Source organism: Mauremys mutica, chromosome 11, assembly GCF_020497125.1.
Source record: "Mauremys mutica isolate MM-2020 ecotype Southern chromosome 11, ASM2049712v1, whole genome shotgun sequence".
Classification (NCBI taxonomy): domain Eukaryota; kingdom Metazoa; phylum Chordata; order Testudines; family Geoemydidae; genus Mauremys; species Mauremys mutica.
The window spans coordinates 59665868-59691978 of NC_059082.1; the positions used below are offsets into that span (position 1 = coordinate 59665868).

The window sequence follows — 26111 nt, forward strand, 5'->3', positions numbered from 1 at the left end:
GATGGGGAAAAAGGAGGGAGGAGCAGGGAGTGGGTGCAAGAAATCTCATTTTTCTTTACTTCCCAGAACTCTTTTAAGGTTTAAACAGCACTGTCAGCCATGCTACAACACATGGGAGTTGTGGGGGGCGATACCTAAGGGTGCAAAGGCAGCACCCACTGTGCAGAACTGCCTGGCCACTCATCTGCCTAGAGCAGGGGTCGGCAACCGGTGGCTCGCGGCTCGCCAGGGTAAGCACCCTGGCGGGCCGGCCCGGTTTGTTTATCTGCCGCGTCGGCAAGTTCGGCCGATCGCAGCTCCCACTGGCCGCGGTTCGCGGTCCCAGGCCAATGCGGGAGGCAGGAAGCGGCGCGAGCCGAGGGATGTTCTGGCCACGGCTTCCTGCCTCCCACATTGGCCTGGGTTGCCGACCCCTGGCCTAGAGGCTGTAGGGACCTGGCAGCCACTTCCTCAGAGCCCCAGAGGGAGCCCTCACCCCCACACACCCCAACCCTGTGCCCCAGCCTGGTGAAAGTGAGTGTGGGTGGTGGGGAAGAGTGAGTGATGGGGGGATGGAGTGAGCAGGGGACAGAGCCTCAGAGAAGGGGTAAGGTGTGGGCGGGGCTTCAGAGAAGGGGCGGAGCAGGGGTGCTTGACTTTGTGTGATTAGAAAATTGCCATCCCTAAGCATGTGGGTTTCTGTTCCACACCCATCCTCCCACCCACACAATGTAATGGATATTCTCAATAATATTTTCTTAATTTTGCTGTCAGAAAATTATTTTTTGCATGCAGTGCAGCCAAGGAAATATTGCTGAAATCTTAGGGCTTGGTTCTCCCCTCTGGAGCTCAAATAGAATGGAGAAGTGCAGCTGCAGAGAGCCTGTTGTGGCTGATCCAGAGCCACGAGAAGCAGCTCTAACTTACTGCACTGGTATAAGTTCCTTCAGGGAACTTACGACACTGGAAAATCATCTCTGCCATGTCTCCCCTACACCCCCAAGACGTGCCCTCTCCCTTCGCTTTGGGGTTTGGGGAGGAGGCTGGCACAGGAGTCGGTGACACTGGCTGAGTATATCCCCCTAAAAATTTCACTTTTTCTGATTTTCCTGAACACTGATAAAATTTAAATAATAGAACACTTCTGAATACCTTTCCCAGGATTACACTTCTAACTAACATCCCAGTTAGCAGACTTATATACATCAATTTTTATAATGCGGTACTTCCTGTTACTTAGATTTCACTAGAAACCAACCCAGGGTTACACTTATATTGGTTTTATTAAATGCCACTATTGGATCAAACAGAAAAGGGATGTAGCTTATTCATTCAACTCATTCATACCCTCATGCACCCACACACAAGTGGAGAGTTACCGGAGACAGCAGAGAAGCCAAAGCATAGTAGATTTGGTGTGTCTGCCTGTGGTCATGGATCCGGGCCGGCGAGCAGGTCAAGAAGAAGAGAGCTTGTGAGCGTGCTTTCTTCCTTTTATTGGAACTGGGTGGCTCCTGTCACATACATTTAGTGTTCCTTCTGTGTCTGTCATGAGAAGCATTCCCAGATCTCGTTCTTTTCATGCATACCAGGTTCTTCTTTTCTTTACAGCACCTCATGATTGCCTTCTCAGGGCAGATTACATCAGACACACCTGGCTCTGGGCTCTTTTCTTCTTGCAGTTCCCCTCCGCCAGGGGTGGCTCCAGCCCCCAGCACGCCAAGTGCGTGCTTGGGGCGGCATGCCGCGGGGGCACTCTGCCGGTTGCCGGGAGGGAGGCAGGCGGCTCCGGTGGACCTCCCGCAGGCGTGCCTGCAGAGGGTCCGCTGGTCCCATGGCTTCGGTGGAGCATCTGCAGGCACGCCTGCAGGAGGTCCACCGGAGCCGCGGGACCGGTGACCGGCAGAGCGCCCCCCCGCGGCGTGCCGCCGTGCTTGGGGCGGCGAAATGGCTAGAGCCGCCCCTGCCCTCCTCCCAGTCCCACACACATTCCCTTATTCACACTCTCCCTGATCATGTGATGGCATATTGTGAAGCTTGGAGGTTATACAAGTGGTAACTGAAAAGGTTACAAAGCTTGCAAAAGTTACAAAATTTAAAAGGCTATGCTAACAATGACTAAAAGGTTACAGAACTTAATGATCATACTAGCAATGACTGAAAAGTTACAAATCTTACAATCACATTCTACTGGATTGAGCGGAGGCTTTACACAACATTTCCTTCCTACATCTGAAGTCAAACAACATAACTACTCCCAGGTCCTGTCTTGGCTTGTGTTGAACTCAGAGTGCATCTGTTTGTTTATTTTGAAAATACTTATCTGTTTTCCTCGTGTGCACTAGGTAATCGTGTCCTTGTATAGTTGAGACAATAATTAAAACTGGAATATTGTAATCTTCAGCAATTTAAGAATGGCGTGTTGTTTGAGTTTGTCCTGAACAGGAAATATATTGAAGGTGGTTAAAAGGGTTGGGAGAGACTTCCCATTCAATTACTCATACGCGCCTATGCCCTTCATAAATTTAATACTATCCAGTGATATTGTGCTAGAAGTTTTTTTGCTTAGGAACTGTAGCTTCAAGTAGATTCTTGTTTGAGTAAGATATAGTAAGATAGTAGAACTAAAATGCTTCATTACTGGAATGCTGGATGAGATTGGAGCACTAGCTGACAATGTTGAAATAGGAGTGGCTAGCTACCCCCTCACAGAACTGTTTTATTAATGTTATACTATCTGTAGTTTTGTTCATTCCATTTTTAAAAGTCTTCATTGTACACATTTTGTTCTACTCTGGCCTGATATATGGAACAGCTGCAGGTTCATAATCCACTTGACCTTTGTGCTACATATATCCATCCTCTTTTGAATCACCAGCCTTAGTATTAGGAACATACAGTTCATATTTGCTTTTTTTGTATTGAAGAAGTAGGATGCATTGTGCAGTAGCACTGACTTGTTTTGCATCATGTAATGATGGCCTCTGAAACAAAGAAATAGGTAATTCCTTTTAAAAAGGAATCGTCATATGTTTATAATAAGGCGTCCTCACCTTCCGACATGTATGGCTATTTATACTGCATGTCATTGGAAAAACCTCACTTCATGAGAGTTCTAGAATAGGGTTTCTCAAACTTTGGCGAAGTATGGACCAGATCTTAGTAGTATCTTGTAAGCCACTTCTACTGCTGTTCATGATCATGTAATACCTCTGTGGCACCTGCAGATATTGCTTAAATTAAAAAAAAACAAACAAAAAACATTTAATGTATTTAGAAACACCCATTGACTTCAGTGGAGCCAGGATTTCACCCATATTATTATTCTGTAGTAACTGTTGATTAACTATTGAGAAAAATAATGTTGAGAATATATTTCAGAGTAATTTGGTCAGCAGAACACAGCATGGCCATTTGGAATTTGAACATATGAATCCAGTTGATAAGATGATGTCTCTTTGACATAAAAGTGCTTATGGAAAATGCAAATATGACTTTTCTTAGGATTACAACTCAGGTGCTTTCCCCAGGCAAATTGAGAGTATTAATAAAAAAAAATGCACTTAGATATTTAATCCATGGAACAACTAGAGTTAATGCCAATATTGAAAATCAGACTTTTTAGGCTGCAAAAGCCTTTGTTTGTTATATACTTTTTGAAAAAAAGGGGCGGTGGGACATGCATGTGAGAAACATGCAGTACATGTTTACTCCAAGTTTTAAAATGAGCAGGCCTTCACCATCACTGTAGTATTCCAGCTTTATGGCAGTGTAACTCCATTGAAATCACTTTGCTATATATTAGTGCCTTTCATCCTGAAGGATTTCTAAACTAAAATGCAAGCCAGACACTTTGATAATTTGTCTTGGCTGAAATGCAGCAACCTTTGGAGTGAAATGTTAACAACAACATAATTGCACTAAATAACAATTACAGATAAGAAGAGTAGAACAACTTATCCAACGGAACCTGCAGGGGAATTTATATCAGTGTAGCGTATTCACCAAAGTTGTAATGTGGCCAAGGGACTAAGATTAACACTTCTGTTCCTGTGGAAAATGCCACCAGAAATTTAATGGCCACATGTTGTCAGGATCTTGATTGTATATCTTGCCTAACAGCAGTGTCCCCTAATACCACTGATTCAGCGGATAGGTCCCACCAATTTAATCACTGTCACTGTTCCTCATATAAGTGTTCCTTAGATTCATAGAGTCCAGTGCCAGAAAGGACCATTGTAATCATCTAGTCTGACCTCCTGTATAACACAGGCTATAGAACATTCCCAAACTAATTCCTAGAGCATATATATGTTAGAAAAATATCCATTCTTGATTTTAAAATTGTGAGCGATGGAGAATCCACCATGACCCTTGGTAAATTATTCCAGTGGAATAATAACCTTCACTGTCAACAATGTATGCCTTATTTCTAGTTTGAATTTGTCTAGCTTGCACTTTCCAGCCATTGGATTGTGTTTATACCTTTCTCTGCTAGATTGAAAAATCCATTATTAAATATATGTTCTCCATGTAGATGCTTACAGACCATAATATAACCTTCTCTTTGTTAAGATCGATAGATTAAGCTCCTTAAGTCTGTCACTATAAGGTATATTTTCTAATCCTTTAATCATTCTTGTGGCTCTTCTCTGAACCTTCTCCAATTTATCAACATCTTTCTTGAAATGTGGGCACTAGAACTGGATACAGTTTTCCATCAGTGGTCACTTCATTGCCAATACAGAGGTAAAATAATCTCCTTACTCCTATTTGAGATTCCTCTGTTTATGCATTTCAGGATTGCATAAACTCTTTTGGCCACAGCATTGCACGGGGCACATGTTCAGCTCATTATCCACCATGACCCCAAATCTTTTTCAAAGTCACTGCTTCCCAAGATAGTCACCCATTTTGTAAGTATGGCCTACATTGTTTGTTCCTAGATGTCTACATTTACATTTAGCTGCATTAAAATTCATATTGTTTGTTTGCACCCAATTTACCAAGTAATCCTGATAACTCTGAATCAGTGACCTGTCTTCTTTGTTATTTGCCACTCTCCCAATTTTTGTGTCATCAGCAAACATTAATCAGTGATGATTTTGTTTTCTTCCAGGTCATTGATACAGATGTTAAACAGCATAGGGCCAAGAACCAATCCCTGCAGGATACCACTGGAAATTCACCCGTTTGATGACAGTTTCCCATTTACAATTATATTTTGAGACCTATCACTTAGCCAGTTTTTAATCTGTTTAATATATTCCATGTTAATTTTAATCAAAATGACATGTGGTACCAAATCAAACGCCTTAGAGAAGTCTAAGTATATTACATCACTGCTATAGCTTATGTCAGTCAAACGTGTAATTACATCAAAAAAAGATATCAAGCTAGTCTGACAGGATCTATTTTCATAAACCTATCTTCAAAGTCTCCCATCCAAGTAATGACAAATCTTATTTAGTTTGGGAGCGCTTCCATGATCACAGCACAAAAAGATAATGCTGCAGGCAATTGAAAAAATATATCTACTTTCCACACTGTTTAAAATTTTTAAACAGAATTTATATGAATAATATTTTTTTCAAAAAGATGTTTTTTATAGTAAATAGCACTGATAACTACACAACATGCAGGAATGAGCTCTTTTACAAATTGGCACGTGTGGCATCTCTACACACATTTCACCAGTTCACTCATATTCCTGGAGCCAGATTCATGCCAGTTATCTTGTTTATATTTGGCCCATTTATTTATTTATTTTTGGTTTGTGCTTTGGTTTAAGGTTTATGGATATTATCTACATGTAAAGGATGCAGATCAGCATCTGACTAGGAAATCTTTTGTTCATGCCATTAAATAGGGAAGAATCCAAAGGCCAATTACAGTGTCAGAGGAACAGAAAGATGGGCCCTGGTGTGGGCTCCCTCCCACGGCAGTACCACTCATAGCAACACCCTCCCCATCCCAGCGCTGCAACTCTAATCCTGGCCCAGTACCGAGGGGAATCGCAGCGGCTCCTGCATCCCACATGGCCTGTTGCCATGCTCTGGGTGTTGCAACTTGGCACTCTCTGAAATTTGGCCCATGTGCTCCCTCATTTTCCGTCATGACAGAGGCTTGTGCAGGAGAAACCAGAGTGGCACACCAAGTTGGAATGCCCAGAGCAGGGCATCAGGCCCGGCCATGGGAGTTGCTGGAGCCACTGCTGTTGGATGAGTCACAGACACAGGAAAAAGTCTCTGACAAACTGACAAACACTATCCATGGCTTTGACAAACCTGCAGCCTTAAAAGTGATACAAATTTTTGAGCTTCCTAGGACATTCTGAGATGCATGGGCACCTTTGGAGCTGCACTACCTATTCCACTGCCAGTGCTTAATTAATGCTCATGTAAAAATGTCCTGTAAATGAAAACTACCCCGTGTTTCCTATAAATAAGGCAAAGCTTTGTAATGCAAGGTTTGACTATTTGTATAGTATACTACAAGCTAGTTTTCAACAAAACTTTTATGCAACTCAGTGCAAGCATACTTATGGCCAGATTCTACATTTATTCTATAATTTTTACCCTCAATGAAGTGAATGGGAGTTGTGCTTAAAAATTAATGGCAGGGTATTGTCCTTTGAACGTTTTTATTCAGGGGAAAAGGGGAGACCTATCCAGTGCTTAATTTGTAATGAAAGGGGTGCCGGGGCTCAAGCAATTTTTTTTACATTCATAACTGATGCAGCAAGCCTAGAGGTTCTGGGGCTATGAACTGTGAAGCCTAGATATGCCAGGCTCAGCCATGGCAAGCTGTGGCACAAATTAAGTTCTGCACTTATCAAAATTCAGACCCATTTTGAGAAACTGATCAAAGGCATTTGTTCTGTAATACTGTAACCCTTTGCTTCTCTTTGACTAAGCATTTGGCATACAGTATACAGCTGTTACAACACTCCGTCCAGTTTCCCTTTTCTAAGCTCAAAAGAAGAGTGGATTAATATTACCAACCTCCTTAACCAATGTGAAGAGTGCCCCTTTATTCTGTTCCATTCTTGTGACAAGACTAACCTCAGCAGTGCAGGGGTTGGTGGTGTTTGCATGTGGAAATGCACTAATATGGATGTTTTTCTTTGTGTGTGCATCCTTGCAGTGTTGTTTACCAGGATGGATTTTATGGTGCAGACATTTATGTAAGTATTCATTGATGTGCATGCTGTCCTTGTACATTACCAGAGTCATTCTTTTTACAAGTTTGCTGCGTTGCTTGACTCTGTTTTGTCAATTTACCATCCCTTGCCTGTCAAAAAGAATTGAGAGGAATATCTCTCATATTGGAAGCCCTTTTTGTTCATTACATCTATCATTGTTCAGTGGAGCTGAATTAACTCTTCAATCAAGTGCTGAATGAATGCAAAAATGAGAAACGTGTTGGATTTTTTCACCCCTCAAAATTAAAGTTTCAAATTTTTTTAAGTACAATATTTAAGTACACTATTTAAAACTCAAGACAAATTGAACAGTGTTTTAGTACCTTAATTCTGAAAACACTATTGGACAAAAGCTCTTATTCAGGAAAGCGTCCCTATTCAGGGCAACATTTAAGCACATGCTTAAGTCCCATTGATGAAAAGGGAATGTAAGTATATGCTTAGTTCCCTGAATATGGATGCACTTAAGTATGTTCTTAGATGCTTTCCTGAACTGGTGGCAATAGTGTTTCCTACTGTGAGTAGTACCACTGGTGTCAGGGGGACTACTCGTGGCTGCAAGTGGCTGCCCGTGATAGCAAGTGCAGGCTTGGTCCTTAGTTATCAATTTTAAAATCTGTTTGCTCCATCTGTTGGCTTATTTAATTGTATATATACTTTTTAATAATCATTTGATATATAATTGATTATGTGTCTTCTCATAATGATGATTTTAGGTAGGAAGTCTGTGAAGAAGCTGTTTATCTCTAAATATGTCTAAACAAAACAGATTTTAAAATGTGTGCCCTAATTTTCATTCTTTTGGAAAAAGATAAACAATCATTAGAACCCAGGCTCACAATTTTTTTAAACTATATTGATGTAAGAAAATCTCATAGACATGCCACTTATCTTTAGCTTGCCTTATTATTTTGATAGAACAATCAAATCCTAAAAATAGAGGTAATTAACTATCTTTGTATGGCTTTCTTACCCTAATTGTGCTTCAATCAGCATTGGGATACAAAGAGATTGATTACATTAAATTGGTATGAACATTAAAAATTCATTAGATCGTATTAGAAAACATTAGTTATATTTATTACCAATGATCCTTTAGAGACATTTAGGATGAAACAGTTTAAATTTTCTGACAATAGATTTCTATAAAAAGGAAAGGAATCTGAGTTTATGGGAAGAAGTTAGGGCTTTTTTTTCCTGCTGGGACAGGATTGGCTGGTTACAATCATTTGAAAAAATACCTGCAAATTAAACAATATATATTAAGTGTTCAATTTGAGTTGGGATTCCTGCAGACTTTCAAAGTTATCAGCCCTCCACTATTCACAGTGGATTCAGCTCACCCCTTTACTGAAGGCCTACACAAACTTCCCTGTACTGCTTTAATTTCACTTAAATCTAGAGTTGGAAGTGTAAGAGGGATTTTACTGATACACAGGATATTTTGCACAGGGGTGAGTTTTACCAGCAGTGTGGACTTCTGTTTTAATTCTTCTTCTTGCCAAAAAGAAAACTGCACCCATTTTGCTCATCTTACCGGTCTGAAAGGCAAGAAGCCCTGCTGAACCTGAATTAACTTTACTGTGTATTTGGGAGTTACATATTTAAATTACAGTTGGTAGTTTTGGAGCCTACTGCTAACGAAACAAAATGTACACCTTTTGGGCCCTCAGTGACACCAGCAATGCTTTTGTGTTTGTTTGATTGTGTTTTTTTAACAATATGACCAACACCCATGACAGGCTTGAAAATGCTAAATAGAAACTATGAATCTGATCAGCAAAGTACTTAAGAAAGTGCCTAACTTTAAGCATGTGAGTAGGCTCAATAAAGTTGTTTGGCGTTAGGCTCTGGTCCTGCAATTAACTTAAGTGAGGCTCTACACAGATGCAGGGGTATGTCCACATCCTGTCATTTACAGGATCAGTGTCTTAGCTTCCAAATACATTTCTCAGTTTCTGATATAGAATAATGCTTATCTTTCAGACAGATGGACTGAGTTAGTCATATATTTTTCATATGTTGTAGACATATTTTTTTTCATTTTTACTTTGTACATTGTATCTAGAACTTTGTACCACGCAGCTCATCATTTTTATTTTCGCTCTTGCTCTTTTCTACTCCTAAAATGTATTGAGAGAGAGAGAAAGAGAGATTGCGAGCTAGATGTGTGAGAATCAGTGGAGAGAAAACATATGATTCAGAATGTATTAGTTCCCTGGAGAGCACCGAGTTATTGACTGGCTCCCAATCGATTACCATGAAGCTCCAGCTCAGTTAGGCATTTTAAATGGAGAGCTGAAATGTGTGAAGAAAGGAGGTGCTGAGGGGGAAATGACACCACAATGGAAAGAGTAGGCAACAGAAACAAATAGAAAAGAAGCAAAATTTAAATATATACCACAAATAATAGTAAAGAGGAATGAGAAAAGACCCCCTCAAAAAAACACAAAAATGGACAAGCTAAAAATAGCAAATACTTATACAGCAAAACTGGGGGGGGGGGAACTACAGAAAGATAAAGAATATCAAAGTGAATGTTATCTGCAGTACAGGGTTGAGTATCAAGTGTGGGGTGGGGTATCTTGGACTACTGACATATGCACAATTGATTTCTCCATTGGGTAGAGCAGGGGTAGGTAACCTATGGTACACGTGCCTCCTTCGGCACGCGAGCTGATTTTCAGTGGCACTCTCACTGCCCGGGTCCTGGCCACCAGTCCGGGGGGCTCTGCATTTTAATTTAACTTTAAATGAAGCTTCTTAAACATTTTAAAAACCTTATTCACTTTACATACAACAATAGTTTAGTTATATATTATAGACTTATAGAAAGAGACCTTCTAAAAATGTTAAAATGTATTACTGGCACGCGAAACCTTAAATTAGAGTGAATAAATGAAGACTCGGCACACCACTTCTGAAAGGTTGCCGACCCCTGGGGTAGCGGATATGTAATGGAAATGGAAAAGAGGGAGAAATCCAAAACATCATAATCAGTCAGATAAAGATTGCATAGAACATTAAGGGCAACAAACTGCCAGAATGAGTTAATGCTAACCAAAAGGGTAGAGCAGAATGAGAAGATTTTTATAAATATAATAGTGAGAAAGATACACTAAAGTGAAAATTCCACAGGCACACTACTAAATGACAAGGGGAAGGTAATAATGCCTCAGAAATAGCTGAGATATTGAACTTTATTTTAAAATGTGCTTTTAACAAGGAAAATAAAGAAAAGATGGTTGCATAGTTAGGAAAAAAGGAAGGCCTTTTAAAATTAACTATTGATCCACTAACAAAAAAACATCATTAAAAGAGAGTTAAGATTGCCTTACGGTGTCCTGTACCCTTCTAGAATACATACATTTCCAGGTGAAAATTGACAGCTGTAAGCATCAGGAAATACATTCAGCAAAATAAAATACAAATATTAGAAAACAAAGAAATATGCAATTAAAGATATGCTTTCAACTCACCCCCCCATCCTTAACTCTTCCCATTGGACCATTGCCAGAAGGAATGCTTCAAGGACATCTGAGTGCTATACCCTTCCCTAAGATGTGTGGAGGTAGGGTGAAAAGGAGCAGACTTGTGGCCAAAAAAAAAGGGTTTTAAACCCCCTCATTCCTGGTCTCAGAAGTCCCTAAGGGAGATGGCCTTAGCTCACCCTTTCACTCAGTGTTATTGCCCACATGAAAAATTTACCATACCCATTGCTAGGTACTTGCATCAGTTGTGGTGCACAGAACAAAATCCACACAAGTATACAATTAGGAATGTGGATATGGAGTTGTGGGCACTGTACTGAGAAACTGGCATATTTTTTTTTGCTAGGATGGCCATGGTAAAGTTATATTCCCAGTGCATATTTTCATCTCTCCAAGGTCATGGTTAAGGTAGTGGTGGGGCATGATGCATATCTGCAGCTACTTGCTTCTTGAAGAAAGAGCAGGAGTAATTTGTAGAAGTGTAATAGTCATATTCAGTGTTCTCTTGATTATAATAGATGGCATTTTGTCTGGCTTCCACAAAGCCAGATGTATAACAGCATTTCAATGTACAACACTTTCCTACACTAAAGACATTTAGATAATTTTGGATTTACTTATGAGAGCCAAACATTTTGAAGTTTACATGTGCAGTAATGATATGTTACACTGCCAGTATTAAGTATGTTCTAGTTGTTAGAGTAGGACCTGAGTCATCTTTCCAACCATCAAAGATTTCAAAGTGTTTTATAATTGTAGGTAAGCATTATTTTCTTCAGTTTACAGATTGGTTAAATGATTTGTCCAAGGACACACAATAAATAATAGTGGCAGATCCAGGAATAGAATCCAGGCATCTCCACTCTCAGTTCTGTGCACTATCACTCAACCAAGTTATAGATGCCCTCTTTTTAAAAAATATCTTAGATCTACAGATGAAATGTCCTTTCATGTCCTATGTTATGCATTGTAAATGTTGTATTAAAACAACTGAATGCTGTAATAATCATATTAATGGGTGATATTTGATGGGAAGGGTCTTGTAGTAAGTTTGAGCAGAGGACTGTGAATCAGGATTTCTGAGTTATGTTCCATTTTCTGCCATTGGCTTTTTATAGATTTGACCCTCAGCATTAAGTTATACCTCATGCTAGAGAGAGCTGTACACAGGCACAACACACAGCTGGAACTCCCCTGAGGCAGGGAGTATGGATGATGATGCTACACCATACTGGAGAGGGTAACATGTAGCTGTCACATGGGGCAGTTCCATAGTTTGAGACAAGATGGAGAAGATATGGAGACCTGCCTCCTCTTTACCTCTTCCTGCTCTAGCTTTGCACCCTGAGCATGATAAAGATTATGCTCAAGCCCTATACTGGGGAAATGGGGCTCTTTGCACCTTCTCCCCAGTGGAGGCAGACATTATTTAGCCCATAATGTCCACAATGAGTTTACTAATTGAAAATGGTTATATATAGTAGTTACCAGAGAGTGTCGAGAAATGTAACTAATTAATATTTGAAAAACTTGGAGATCCTTGAATGAAAGTCACTATCAAAATGCAAATTATTCTTCACATATCCTCAACATTTGTGCAAACTTCTATTCTAATGCTAGGAGTTCCATGCAAAGTGCCATACTAGGATATAGTCCTAAATGTTGAGAATAAAATTAATCTTTCCATCCATGAGATCTAGTTTGGCAAGCTGTATTTATAAAAACATCTGTCACTGTGCTATCTGAGTCCTGAGTTAACAATTAAGTAGACCATAAGGTATTATCAGGAGAGAATAAAACTGTGGTTTATATGTGCTCTCTCGTTCTCTCTCTCTAAATATATACATAAACAGACACAAGTATATATATAGATAGATAGATATAAAATATGTGTATAGGTGGCTACATATATTTGTGTACATAATTGATTTTGTAACCCAAATGTATTTGATTTTCCATTTTTTCTTTTTACAAGTTCCTTGCTCATTTTAAATCATAACTAAGATTCCTTGGCAACTGACCAGTTACCCTCACCTCTTTCTTGATTACTCTGTGCCATAATGCTTTGTAAAATATTGAAAGCAAACTTGTGAATGAATGGCTTTGGGGAATTTGTGTGACTTATGCATTTTTATTTATTTTAATTTTTTTTTGCATTCAAATCGTTACATTTCTGTTTCCTTATAGAGTAGTGTATCAAGAGCCTGTGTATGGCAATAAGTTACCACAGGTATGAAGTACTGACTGATGAAAAAAACTCATCACATTGAATGTGGATTGCTGTGAAATCATACTAACAATCAAATTAATGGGGGATTTTACATATACAAAATGAAAGGAATAGACCAGCAGCTGCATTTTATGGTTGGGGTTAATTATACCACACAATTGCAGACATTTTAAAATTTGTGCCTCCCTCTTGAGATATGATGTATGTCCCATTTAAGGTCCAGTGTCAGTGAGAGTTTTGTCAGCGTCAGGACTGCATTATCATACATGCTGACTTTGTCTACATTTATGTTTTTAGGGAAATCTCACGCTGTTACAGAACCACTGATGTAGTTCCACTAGTGGTAGCAATTGTTGGAGCACTAATGTAGAAAGGGCATAAGCATTTTTTAACATAGTCAGAGCATTCAAGACCAGAAGGGATCACCACTTCATCCAGTCTGCCCTCCTGTATATTACCAGCCAACAACACCATCCAGCACCCACATGCTAAACCCAACAAAAGTACTACAGCCCACAGGAGTCTAAAATATTATGTTACAAGGGCAGAGAATGAGAGGGACCAAGATGCACCAATGCCAAAGGACCCCACAATGGCAGGGAAATGATTAATTGAGAGAGAGTCAGATAATCCTGGCAAGTCACCCACACCCACATGCTGCAGAGGAAGGTGAAAAACCCTTAAAGTCACTGTAATCTGACCTGGAGGAAAATTCCTTCCTGACTCCACATATGGCAATCTAGATTCTGAATATGTGAACATGAACCAGACAGCCAAGCATATGAGAGAGAGAGAGAGAGAGAGAGACACCTCAGAATCCTGGCCCTCCTGGTTTGATGTCCCATCTCCAGCTGTGGCCATCCCCGTTGTTTCAGAGGAAGGACATGAAAAACAAACAAACACCGAGAATAAATTGGAGGGAGGGGTGGGGAATCCCTTGCTGACCCCTGCAGGTGCCTGGCTGAAATCCTGAAGCTTGAGCTTTTAAGGAACCTAAAACATAATCCAGAAGTGAACCCAATGGTTGTTGGGCCCTACCCCCTATCATCACAAGCAACGCTGCCATACAATTGCAATATGAATGTGTCCAGCGCTCTTCTAAAAGTCATTAAGTTGTTTGCCCCTGCAACTCCTTTTGTGAAGCTTTTCCAGAATCTCACCCCACAAATGGTGAGATGGTTAGAAATTTCCTTTTAATTTCCAGCCTGAATTTGTTCATGGTCAGTTTATATCCATTTGTTCTTGTGCCAATGTTGTCTTTTAGCTTAAATAGCTCTTTACTATGCCTGATATTTACTCCCTTAATGTATTTTATAGTTTTCCTTTGCTAGACTAAACAAGCCCAACTCTCCCAGTCTCCTCTTTTAAGATAGTCCCTCCTTCCAGTGATCATCCTAGTTGCTCTTCTCAGCACTGTTTCAGTTTTAATTCATCTTTCTTTAACATGGTTGATCAGAATTGTACACAGTATCCCCAATGAGGTCTTACCAGTGTCTTGTAACAATGGCATTAATAATTCTCTCTGTCTACTGGAAATGTCTTGCCTGATACATCCTAGGATCACATTAGTGACTCATAGTCCTCCTGAAATCGACCCACACAACCAGGTCTCTCCTGCACTGTTGCTTCCAATTGATGAGCCCCTCAGCTTTTAGCAGAAATTCTTATTATTAGACCCTAAATGCATGACTTTGAACTTTGTACTATTAAATTTCATCTCATTTCTCTCCCTGCAGTCTTCCTGGTCATCCATGTCTTTCTATATTAAAATCTGATCCTCCTCTGTACAGACGATGCCTTCCAAATTTGTATCATCAGCAAGTTTGATTAGCACATTATTTGTGCCAAGGCCATTAATAAAAAATATTCAGTAAGATTGGTCCCAAGACTGATCCTTGAGGAGCTCTGCTCATGACTTTGCTCCTGTTCGATAATTCACCTTTCAGCATAACCCTTCTCTCCTTTATCCAGTTCCTTATCAACCTTACAATTCTTGTGCTGATCCCCATCTTCCCTAATTTAACTAATACTTTCGCATGTGGTACTGTGTCAAATGCTTTACTGAAGTCCAAGTATATTAGGTCTAACTGCACTTCCCTTATCTAAAAAAGATCAGTTATTTTCTCAAAGAAGGAAATCAGGTTAGTCTGCATGATCTTCCCCTGTTGCATTACATCCCCTTTACCATGTACCTCCATTAATTTAATTATTCTTTCCTTCACAATTGGTTCTAAAGCCTTACAGACCTATTAGTCTGACCCCATTAGTATGCAATTGCCAGGATCACTCTTTTTTCCCCCTTTCTTGAATATATGTAAGCCATTAGCTATTTTCCAATGGGACAGTACTACCCCCAAATAGATAGAGTTATTAAAAATCCTTGCTAAGCTCATGTGCCAGTTCTTTCAGTATTCTGGGATGGAAATTATCCAGTCCCCCTGATTTGAGTGCATTAAGCTCTTTAATTTTTTCTTTTACTTCAGATGTGGTCATTTCCAGACTCATTTCCATCAGCTGTACTGCTTTCACGCATGTGTTCTATATGATCCTTACTGAAAATGGAGGCAAATTATTAGGTTTTGGTCCATACCTACATGGTCTTTAATTTCTTTCCAATCCACACTATATAGCGGTCCAACTTTACCTTCCTTAGTCTCTTTTTTTTATTTATTTGAATTTCCTTGGCCAGACCTAATTCAGCTTGACTTTCAGCAGTTGTCACTTTAGTCATACATTTGCTGACCTCCACAGTGTAGCTTTCTTTGTTAATCAATGTGTTTTCCCATTCCCTAGAGGCTCTCTGATTACTCTTAATAACCTAAACAAACAGTGATATGAATGCCTTTTCCTTGGGTACACTATGGCTTCCAATGTTGCTACTGTTCTTGGAGCTTCACCACTTGCACTGAAACTCTAGGTGATTTCCCCAAAGTACATTAGCATAGACACAGTAATAGTGTCACAAATGATAAGCAGATGCATTTCTTTGTTTCTTTTAAGGTGGAAACTCTGTAAATGATTGTTTTTCAAAATAAATAACATTTCCACACATATTATTCCAATATTTCCAGGTTTTTATAGCATATTCAACGAGGGGAGGAAATAACATATTTCTATAACAATCAGAGTAATTGTGCATGTGCTAAAAAAATGCTAATTTGGCCAGATATTTTTTCTGAGCATATTCTTTGAGACTATCCTAACGCTTATGAGTTTGGATAAATACAATAAATAATTGTCTATATTAATGGTATTATGTACCCAAAATACAGTGTGGTGGAATAAAATGTTCAATGGTAAATTCTATAACAATATAGACTAAAGCATGAGAAGAGTGCATTTAATCTAATGTTCTAAAGTAGCCTGTGTCTGAGAAATAGACGACGCTGAAATGCTATAAACATAACCAGATTTAATGTTATAGCAAATATCTTAGATACATTTAGGTGGTTTTAAAATCACATAATGTCTTAAAATGCATTTTAATTATTTGGATGACAGATTGTGGTCCTGATTCAGCAAAGTGTTTAAGTGCATGCGTGAATTTATTTCTTTGGGACTATTGCCATTCTTAAATATAAGCATGTGCCAAATTGTTTTGCTGAATTAGGGCCTCTGCTTGTAAATCATCTGTTGATCTTCTTATAATAATTAGTTAAAATTGTTTAAAATTTTGAAAAAATTCTAGTTATGCTCATTAACCCACAAACATGCGACCAATAAAGGTTATTAGAGTGACCTAACAGAGACAGACAAGTTTTTGATCATTATACAGTTTGCACACTTAAATTGATTAAATAAATAAATATGACACATTCAGATAGTATTTCCCATTCAAAGTCCTTCCATATCAAGTCTCAAAATGCAGATGCCAAAGTTCTTAATCCCCCAAGAGCATTTAGTAAGCCTTTCAATAACATAGGACTCTATTCAGACCAAAATTATGTTTATTTGTATAATTTTAAACTCAGTTTCTGCAGGGCTTCTTCCAAATTTAATCCTGATTGTAGAGTCAAAAGTAGCTTAACACAACTCCCAGGGAAGTCAAGCTAGGTTCTTTGGTGGCACTTCCTTAACTAGCACAAAGCAGAATGTTAAACCACTCCTATATTTAAATCTGGCCAGTGACATCAGCCTGCCGCATCTGGATATGTTTGAGAGAACCACACTTCTGTAGTCACACATGGTGCTCAATCCTTCAAAACTATAATCGGTCCCAGTGAAATCAAGAAACCTGTTCATTTGGGTAAGGGTTTGCAGGATTGTGCCAGTGGTGACAAGCATAGGGACCATCTACAAGACTGACTGATTCAATAATATCATAGTGCATAATGACTTACAGTCCAGCAGACATTCTTATGTTCTGGACTCTGAAGATAAATGAGTAACATTCTAAAGCTATTTTTATCTTTAAGTCTACTGCTTGAGATTTGGGATGTTTTTAAGGAGTCAAAAAACGGAAAGTCTCTTGTTTTGTTTGCATCACACATTCTTTTGCTATCTTTCTTCTGGTAACCCACTGCATGAGGAAAGTTTGCAATTTTTGTCATGAGCTCTGCCAGCGTCACTACTTTGTGGCTCAATTTGTGCTTGGTGCCATTATCTGACATTTGATTGCCCATACACAAGGTACTAGCAGGCAATATTTGCCTGTTGATGCACATACTTTTTGAGACCTCAAGTAGTTTTTAATAAGATTCTATGTGCCTAGCTGCAGCTCAGTCTTCTGTTGGTAGCCAAGAAGAGTGCATAGGAACGCTGTCCTCCTTTCCTCCATTTTTACTGACATAAAAGTATCAGCTGCTCAGAAGTAAAGAGGCATTCCATGTCAGTGCTTGTTAGCTGGCACAGAGATGAGACTTCATGCAAAAGAGATGACACTTAAAATATTATGCAAGCTATCTGTCTAAACCCATTGGTTGCCTGACATAAGTGCCTCCAGCAAGGCTGAATTTTATGAGAAGGCACCATAACAGATGGACACGAGAGTTTGAAATAAGAAATGAAGAGGTGCCTCAAGTATAGGTGCAGCTCCAAGCGTAGAGTGTCTATCTGGCTGTGTGTAGATGGGAAGCTTATGAGCTTACTTTAAGGAGATGTGGCATCAGCAGCCGAGCTGTGTGTGGGACTGATTTTCAAAAAAAATGTTTCTCAAAATTTCTGTTATGGTTGGAGGGATTAAATCAAGCAAAAGCCCTAAAGTGGGGGATAAGCTGGAATTTCCTATGGAGAATCTCTAGAACAGTGGGCTAAATGAAGCACTGTCAAGTTTCTCATAAACAGGTTATTTCACGAAGAGTAGTCTACTTAATACATTTCTTGTAATACAATATACAAAAAGCTATATTAAGTGCACTAAAAATATGCTACTATTTTCATGAGGGTTGGCAGACAGAAGCCTATTCCTCACACTTCTACATATATTTAGTGTGAACAGAGCCATCAACAATAGGAGCACTCCATTTAAATACTCACTTTAACAACAGGGGGAAATGTCATTCAAAGCTGAGTGATCCAACTAGGTTTTTTTTTTTCCATCTCTTTTTTAATTCTATGGGGACACACAATAGTTCCATGTCTCAAAGGATTATGGGATGGTGGATTCTAATTGGAACGTAAATAGTGTTTGTGTTATCTGTGGAGACTGGGCTCTGTTTGTTAATTGGCATGCTGAGATCATTTTGAAATGGTTGATATAACACCGTGGTCCATTGAACAGGAAGCTCTGCTATTTTCACAGTTTGATAATCAATGCATCACTGCACACAATTCCTTTCAAATGCGTGTGTTTGTTTGTCTGTTTGCTTAATTGAACAGCTGCAATTACTGTTACGTACAGCTGAATGTTAATTCAAGAGAAAGAAAAGAAATTCCTTCTTAGTTATGATTTTATTTACGAATTAGAAACCTATATAAAATTAGAGTTTTAATGCAGCAAAAATTTCATTGGTTTAATCGAACACATGCAAGGTATCATATTAGATCTAAAAAATTATTGCTAGCTTTGTAGTTTTTCCTTTAACTGATTTGTCACTGCTTTATTAACCCGCACTACACCTCATTGGTAAGGGAAATTGCTACCTGTAAACATAAAGAAAAATATTCTCAAAAACTCTTTTGATGAATGCAGTCCATTGATTAGCCTGATCTTTGGGTCAAATTAGATCTTAACAAGCAGGAACTGACTGGGTTTGTGATCAGCTCTGCTTAACAACCTCGTGAAATATTTCATATATAGTCCAACCCCTTAATTGGATTTATATCATGAAAAGAACATTCCAAATAGTTGCTGGTTAATTTCAGAAAATATTAATTTAGACTGCTGTGACAATGCAATTAGAATGTAAGTTTGTGTTTCAGGGTGGTTATGCTGCCTACCGGTATGCCCAGCCTGCCACTGCCACTGCAGCTGCCTACAGTGACAGGTAAGACCTAATTTACTGCTAATAAATACTTAGCATACAGGAAGTGGAAAATAAGTCTCGTAACTGTTTTGTTGCTCTGCAGACGACTGTGGTGTATAAAGTTAGGCTGTATTGTTATGAAGAGCTATAAATAGAGAGGCAGTGATTAATTAAGAATCAGGCATAAGATACACACACTTTCCTTGGTTGCAGATCAGCCACTTTACTATGAGATAACAATAGTCTGTGACCCTTTTACAGTGTAGATAAATAAATGTACAGCTCCATAATGGTCTGCTGCTTAAGATCATAATTTGTCTTACAATACTTAATTTAGAACCTGCTTCTCTGAGGTGTTGAGTACTTTCCATTTTCACTGACTCCTGGTTGAAGTCAATGGGAGTTCAGGCCATTGAAGACAAATGATGATTCTGCCAGTTAGCTGACTTTCAAACATTTCCTTTATTTGAGTGTTTATATAAAGACAAATTGATCTACTTGTCTTCCCTTTTTTTGAACAACAACAACAACAAAAAACACCAACCCCCCCCTCCCCTCCAAAAAAACCCCAAACAAACCCAACTTTTAAATCATGGTATCAAAATTGGGTAAATACACTGCTGAAAAAGTGGATAATGTCTTAAAATCAGTATAGCCCAATCCTGCAGACACACACTCTTAATTTTATGCAGTGTAAGTAGTTTCACTAAAGTCAATGGGATTGCTCTTAAGATGAAATCTTGGCCCCACTGAAGTAGGTGGCAAAACTTCCAGTGACTTCAGTAAGACCAGGATTTTGCAACACTGTGTAAAGTTAAGCATGTGCATAAAAAAGGATCTAGGCCTAATTTTGTAATGAAAAAGAAGAATGTACTTCTTCACTGGAAATTCATTCTTCAGAAATTGTAGCTATAGGAAAATCTGCAGTGCCCATTGATACTTTTCAAATGGTTTAAGAGTTTACAACACACAATAGAAGTGGGTATCTACTTTGTAAAAGATTGTTATGTGTGTATTTTGCTTCACAGTGTTAGAAAGAGCTAAGGACCCATTTCTGACAAGAAATGACAAGAAAATCTTTCATTGAAATGAGTGAGAAATTTTCTTGCAAATTGAGTATAAATTTAGACTTGTATTAGGTGCTAAAATGGTCTTTTTATTATTGGGTTTTTATGTTTCTGTTCCTTAAAGAAAACAACAGAATAAGAAATAGCAAAGGATTTCTTAGAATGAAGTGCTGTTCATGGATTGTGTTTTCTGAGAAAAATGGAACACAGTGTGAATGTTAAAATGCTATGCATGCATAATTGCCTTTAAAAATGCTTATTCTGGTAATAAGATATATTTAAAAAAAAAGTTTGGTGAATAAAAACAATTTGCATGTGTGGCTGAGGCATGCTGTGTGAGACAGGTAAGCAAGTTTCTTTATATGAATTCTGGATCAGTAATGTCAATCAGATATTGCTGTTTGCACTTTGTTCGTGATGTACTCTTTCTATGCAGGGTAACCTACCATATGGAGTGCTACTCAGTAGTTTTCATTTCATTTCCACAAAGGTGTGTTGTTAGCATGTTGCAGCTACGGTATTTTTTGTGAGCTTCAAATGCAAAACTAGTTCCTGATCTTAAAAAGTTTTTAAAACCAAAAAGGCAAAAATCATAAATAATCTCATATTGCTAGTCCTTTTTTTTTTTGCCAGATATTGTTCAGATCTCTCTTTGTCAGTTAAAAGGGTTTGCTTGTTGCTATAATGAAAGACTGTAGATTTACATAGTACTTAGGGGAAATGAACAATATCAAGATGAAGCCTAAATGCTTTAATTACCAACTAATGAACATACTTATAAAAGAAACAAAAAAATCAGATACCATAAGGTAAAATAAAAGATTTTTACCTATTCTGCTATATTGATAATGATTGGCGAGAGAGAGGGTGAGTCAACCTGACTAATAAAAATAATCACAACATTGAAAAAAAAACTTAATAAAGGAAAAGATATAGTATGATTAAATTCTGTAAAAGAAGATTGAGATGGTATCTATAGTAATGCAATAGTTACAACCCTTAATTATTTTATATGAAAAATATCTCTAGCATACGGAATTTTCAAATATAGTCTTTGTGTATAATTAGAATTGAAATAACCTGAGCCTGCTGCATAATTACAGGTATCTGAAATTGATTAATTTATTTTGTTTTTTTTTAATATGGCTTCTCAGTTAAATGTGTTTACCCCCAGTTGAATAAAGCTTTTTGGGTTAATTACAAAGATATAATTTTACTTACTTTTCTCTATTGGGGAATCCTAAAACTAGTTTTAAAAAAGAAATCCTGCAAAAACTTTGTTGCATATATGAAACTATATGCAAACAGGGATACCTCAAATTACAGTCAATTACAAATGTATTTGTTCATTTCAGTAACTTTTTGCTGAATTTTCGTTAAAGGATATGAGTTTTTTGTCAGAAAATTAGGGTTTGGGTTTTTTTTAGATTCCTCATTCCCTAAGCATTTTGCAAATTATAATTTGGCAAAATTTGAGTTAATCTCTAATACTGAATGCAAATGCTGAAATACAGGACAACTACTAGTATCCTTTCTTCTAAATGTAACCATCACCTTGCTGTCTTGTGCTACATATGAGTATTACACATTTGGTCACACAATGTTCATTTTTGTAGTGGATATGAGTCCCCATTCTCAGCCAGATATATTTATTGTATATGTTAATACAATGCCCAGGGAAACACGCTGAATGCCACCAAGCATATACTGTGATGCAGTGCTCTAGCATGAAAAGACTACTTGGAAAAAAAAATAGTACTGTTTGGGTCACAGATCATATACATGATGAGTGACAAGGTCCCTATCTTGACACGCTGTCTTAAGTGAGGAGATGGAAAGAGTAACTGTTTGGACTGGATGCAGATTTTGTTAATAGACAAACAGGAGGTGAACAGAAAGATTTGGGAATCCAGAGTTGATACCTCAAGTCATTGGATAATGATTGGTGCTGTAGAACTGTTGTGAGGAAACATAATGGTATCCTTGTTTGTCACACTTGGAAAGATTGCTGGATATAGGCAATGAAAAACAAATATGGAGGAAGAGACTAAGGTGGCAAGGAAAGATGATGAACCTTGTAAAAAAATTAAGTAGTTTTTAACAGAAGAAAACATACATATGTAATGACAGTCAAATTTTAATCAAAACTGAAATAGGCCTTATTTCTCCATTCACTTATCAAACCTGTGAAAAGAGAAAAGTCGGCTTTATTTATGAAGCAATATAGTAAGAAATCATTTTACAACTTCAGGAAGGAAACGGAGCTACATGTTTTCTCTATGCAGTCTATCACTTTATTAAATTAAACTTAAAGCTTTGAGCCTTTTGAAGTATTTGATCAAAATCTTCACATTTTTAACAGTCTAGTTTAAAATGTTTCTCAAAAATTCCTTTCCCTTCCAACTGATAAGGGGGAGGGGCATGTAGTATTAGGTCTATATATGTTTTATATCACTCTTGAACTTTGACCTCTAAGCTCTTAAACCTGAGAGGCTGGTTAAAGGAAAACAATTTTAAAGGTATACAAAATAAATTAAAACAGATATGTTAATTTTAAATACAGATTTTACTTGATTTTTAGGTTACATTTTAAAAAGTACTTAAAATATAGATGCTAGTAAAGGCTTAAATCTAAGTCTGACTTAAAGAAAACTGGCAAAGCTATCAAATTTTATTTTCATGAGGTAAAACCAGTCAAAGCATGGCAGTGGGGCGTATCGTCATTTTGTCATTGCATGTTCACTTGATGTTGCTAGTATGTCTGTAATGCTGTATCGGATTTGACAGATCCATCACATTAGCTCAGTGAATGGCTTGCTTGAATTAAGCCTAAGGGCAGATTTATTCACATTGATTGGCTATTGGTTATGTGTTTTATGACTTGATTGTTGCATCTCTGATCAGAATAAGAAAAATGTTCCTTTCTTGCATATTAACTTTAACAGCAAATATGTGTTTAAATATATACGGTGGTATATGGAAGCTTTTAAAACAAGTTAAGCCTTGTCTGGAAGGCAAAATTATTTTTCACTTGTACTGCTTGCTAACAATATAATACTTATTTAATGATAATTATGTGTGTGTTTATGTGTATCTGGGTATTCATATATACACACACTTCATCCTCACCCCCCAACCCACACACACACATGTAATGAGGTAGTTTGCTCTGAGACTTCAAAGTATTTATATATTGTCTAACTGAAATCTCACTCAAGTAAGTGGAAGGACTCCTATTGACTTAGTTGGGGTTTGGATCAGACCCATAGACACTGGAAACTGGATTTTCTTTCTATGTGTTGTACAATTTGAAAAAATAAGAGATGATAGTAAGGTATATAATAAAACATTTTACACACACAATGCACTTTGTAGTGTAAAAAAGGACCTTTTTGTTTGTTTGGTTTCGTGGTATATGTTCTTTGGACACATACAGAATTTTGTATAATACCTGGAAACAGGAAACTTATCATACAGAGGTTGTATTTTAAGATACTTATCACTTCAGTGCAAAATCCCAGTTATTCCAATCTTTTTATCTTTACAATGACTAATTTATTTATTTTTGTCAAATTGGTAACATATATAGACACAGAAGTTAATAACACTATCCAGCTATTCTCTTTGATTAAGGAGTTGACAATAGTACTTGATATTTGTAATCAATAATCCGAATAATAAAATACTTAGACATATAAAGTTAACTGAAGACGTTATCAAAGGCTCAAAAATAAAAAAAATGCAGTTGGTTGTCTTAGGTAGATTTAGGCAAATTGTTAAATATTTTAGGCTTTAAATATCTTTACATTTGTAAATAAATAATGAAGAAAGACACTGTAATAATTTCATTAAAATAATGTTCCTTTTTATTGGGAATCTCACCAATTGATATATAATAAAACTTCCGGATTTAATGGCATATAAAATATAATAGTACATTGAGCCAAAGTTTAATTTACCATTAAAGAATTTTATAGGTAGATTGATATTTTAAATACGTGTAGTCAATATATTTAATAGGCACACTTTTTCATCAGATGTAGGAGAAATACTTTCTATGGATTAATATTCTATGTAAAAATTAATAAGGTTGGACAAATGAGTTAAAAAGCCCAAACAAACCCAAGACATAGCATGAATTTCACTTATCCCTCTAGTCTCAAGTGGAATCTCCAAACCATTTTTTGAAGTTTGCCCATCTATACATGTTTACTAAGCAAATATATGTGATAATTAGAAGGATCCCAGGAAATGGTAGGTGAGGATCAGTTATCCTATGCTGATTAAAGTAGTTTGAGCATCTGTACGAATGTGCTCACACTTTAAGATTCAGTTGAGATATATGGGCAGCTTGACAGGAATCCAAAGACTGCATTCAAGTTTGCATAACATACTATAGTCATAATGATATATAACACTTACACAGTGCTTGTCATCTTCAAAGCACTTTTGAAACATTTAGGGCCTAATACAGTGGGAGTTGGACTGGGCCCTTACTTATTCTGTTACCCATCTGTGGTAGCTAAATCTGGTTGGCTCACTTACTTTCCTAGCAATGTAAACAAAAATCAAGTCATTCATATTGCCGCTAGAGAGCAAGAGCAGACTTGGACTTTTACACATTAGACTCCTAGGTCTGTATTTTTACAGCTATAACTACATATTCCACATTTGGCACTCAGATTATACCTTGGGCACCCTTGGCTTAGATGTGAAAATGTAGCTGTTACAGAACAGTTTGGTGAAGGAATTGGGAGGAATATGGACAATGAGCACAAGGGAAAAAAACAGGATTTAGTTGAAAGAAAAGATTAAAGTGATAGAGCTAAAAATATAAACATGGAGAGTGAGAGAAATTAAATCTAGGGAGTTATCTGCAGAACAAATGATAGGAGGTTACAAAAGTAAGACAACATTAATGAATTGCAAAATTATTCTGTAATAATTGGAACAGTGTGCAATCATTAAATTTTGCAGCTTTCCCCAAATAGATAAATAATATTGTATATCTTCATTTAGAAGCCATTCTCATTTAGCAGCTACCCCTTTCCCATGTAAACCACAAGGGAAAACAATTAAATTTCATACAGACTGGAGATAACTAGTAGAACTACATTTTACAGAGCTAATACTGATTTACAACTATGTTGCTCAAGTTTTACATGAGGCATACTGAAATCAGTGGAGTTACACTCGTGCAAAGCAGGAATAATGTAGTGCTGATTCAGGTCCCCTTTACCTGAAGCAGTGGTGTTCACCTTTTACAGCTATATTCTCACTTCAGAGGTTGCATCATCTGTATTGTCTACTAATCCCATGCTTTGCCATCTTTGAGAAAAAAAGCTATTCTTCAGAGTCCCAAAAAGTAAGGACAATCCTGGATTAAGATTTAAAATATAGCCTGGCACTTAGCTTACGAGGAAAGGAAGAGAAGAAATAAAAATTGAGAGAGAAGGTAGAGGAAAATGACAGCCAATATTTCCATACGTGGTTACCTTAAGTTGTGTGCCTAGGTCCATATTTGGGCACCTGATTTGTAAAGGTGCTGAGCACCCAGTAGGTTCTACTGATTTCAGTGAGAGCTGCCAGGTGCTTGACACATCTGGAAATCAGGCCACCTATTTAGGTGCCCGATATGGATTTTAAAAATCTTGGCCTACATCAGAAAATATTTTGAGCTGTAACTTTTGAGTGGTCTTGCTTCAGTTATTTAAAGATAGACACTTAGTGGCACAT

At 37.6% G+C, this 26111-nt stretch overlaps 1 protein-coding gene across 12 annotated transcripts in view; it reads left to right on the forward strand.

The window, feature by feature from the left end:
* RBFOX1 (RNA binding fox-1 homolog 1) overlaps positions 1-26111 on the forward strand; it is a 2584986-nt gene that overhangs the window by 2527209 nt on the left and 31666 nt on the right. For all 12 annotated transcript variants that reach the window (XM_044979735.1, XM_044979736.1, XM_044979737.1 and 9 more), the window contains 2 exons: positions 7126-7165; positions 19265-19329. In XM_044979735.1, the coding sequence (XP_044835670.1) occupies positions 7126-7165; positions 19265-19329 (105 nt within the window). The remainder of the gene's footprint in view (positions 1-7125; positions 7166-19264; positions 19330-26111) is intronic.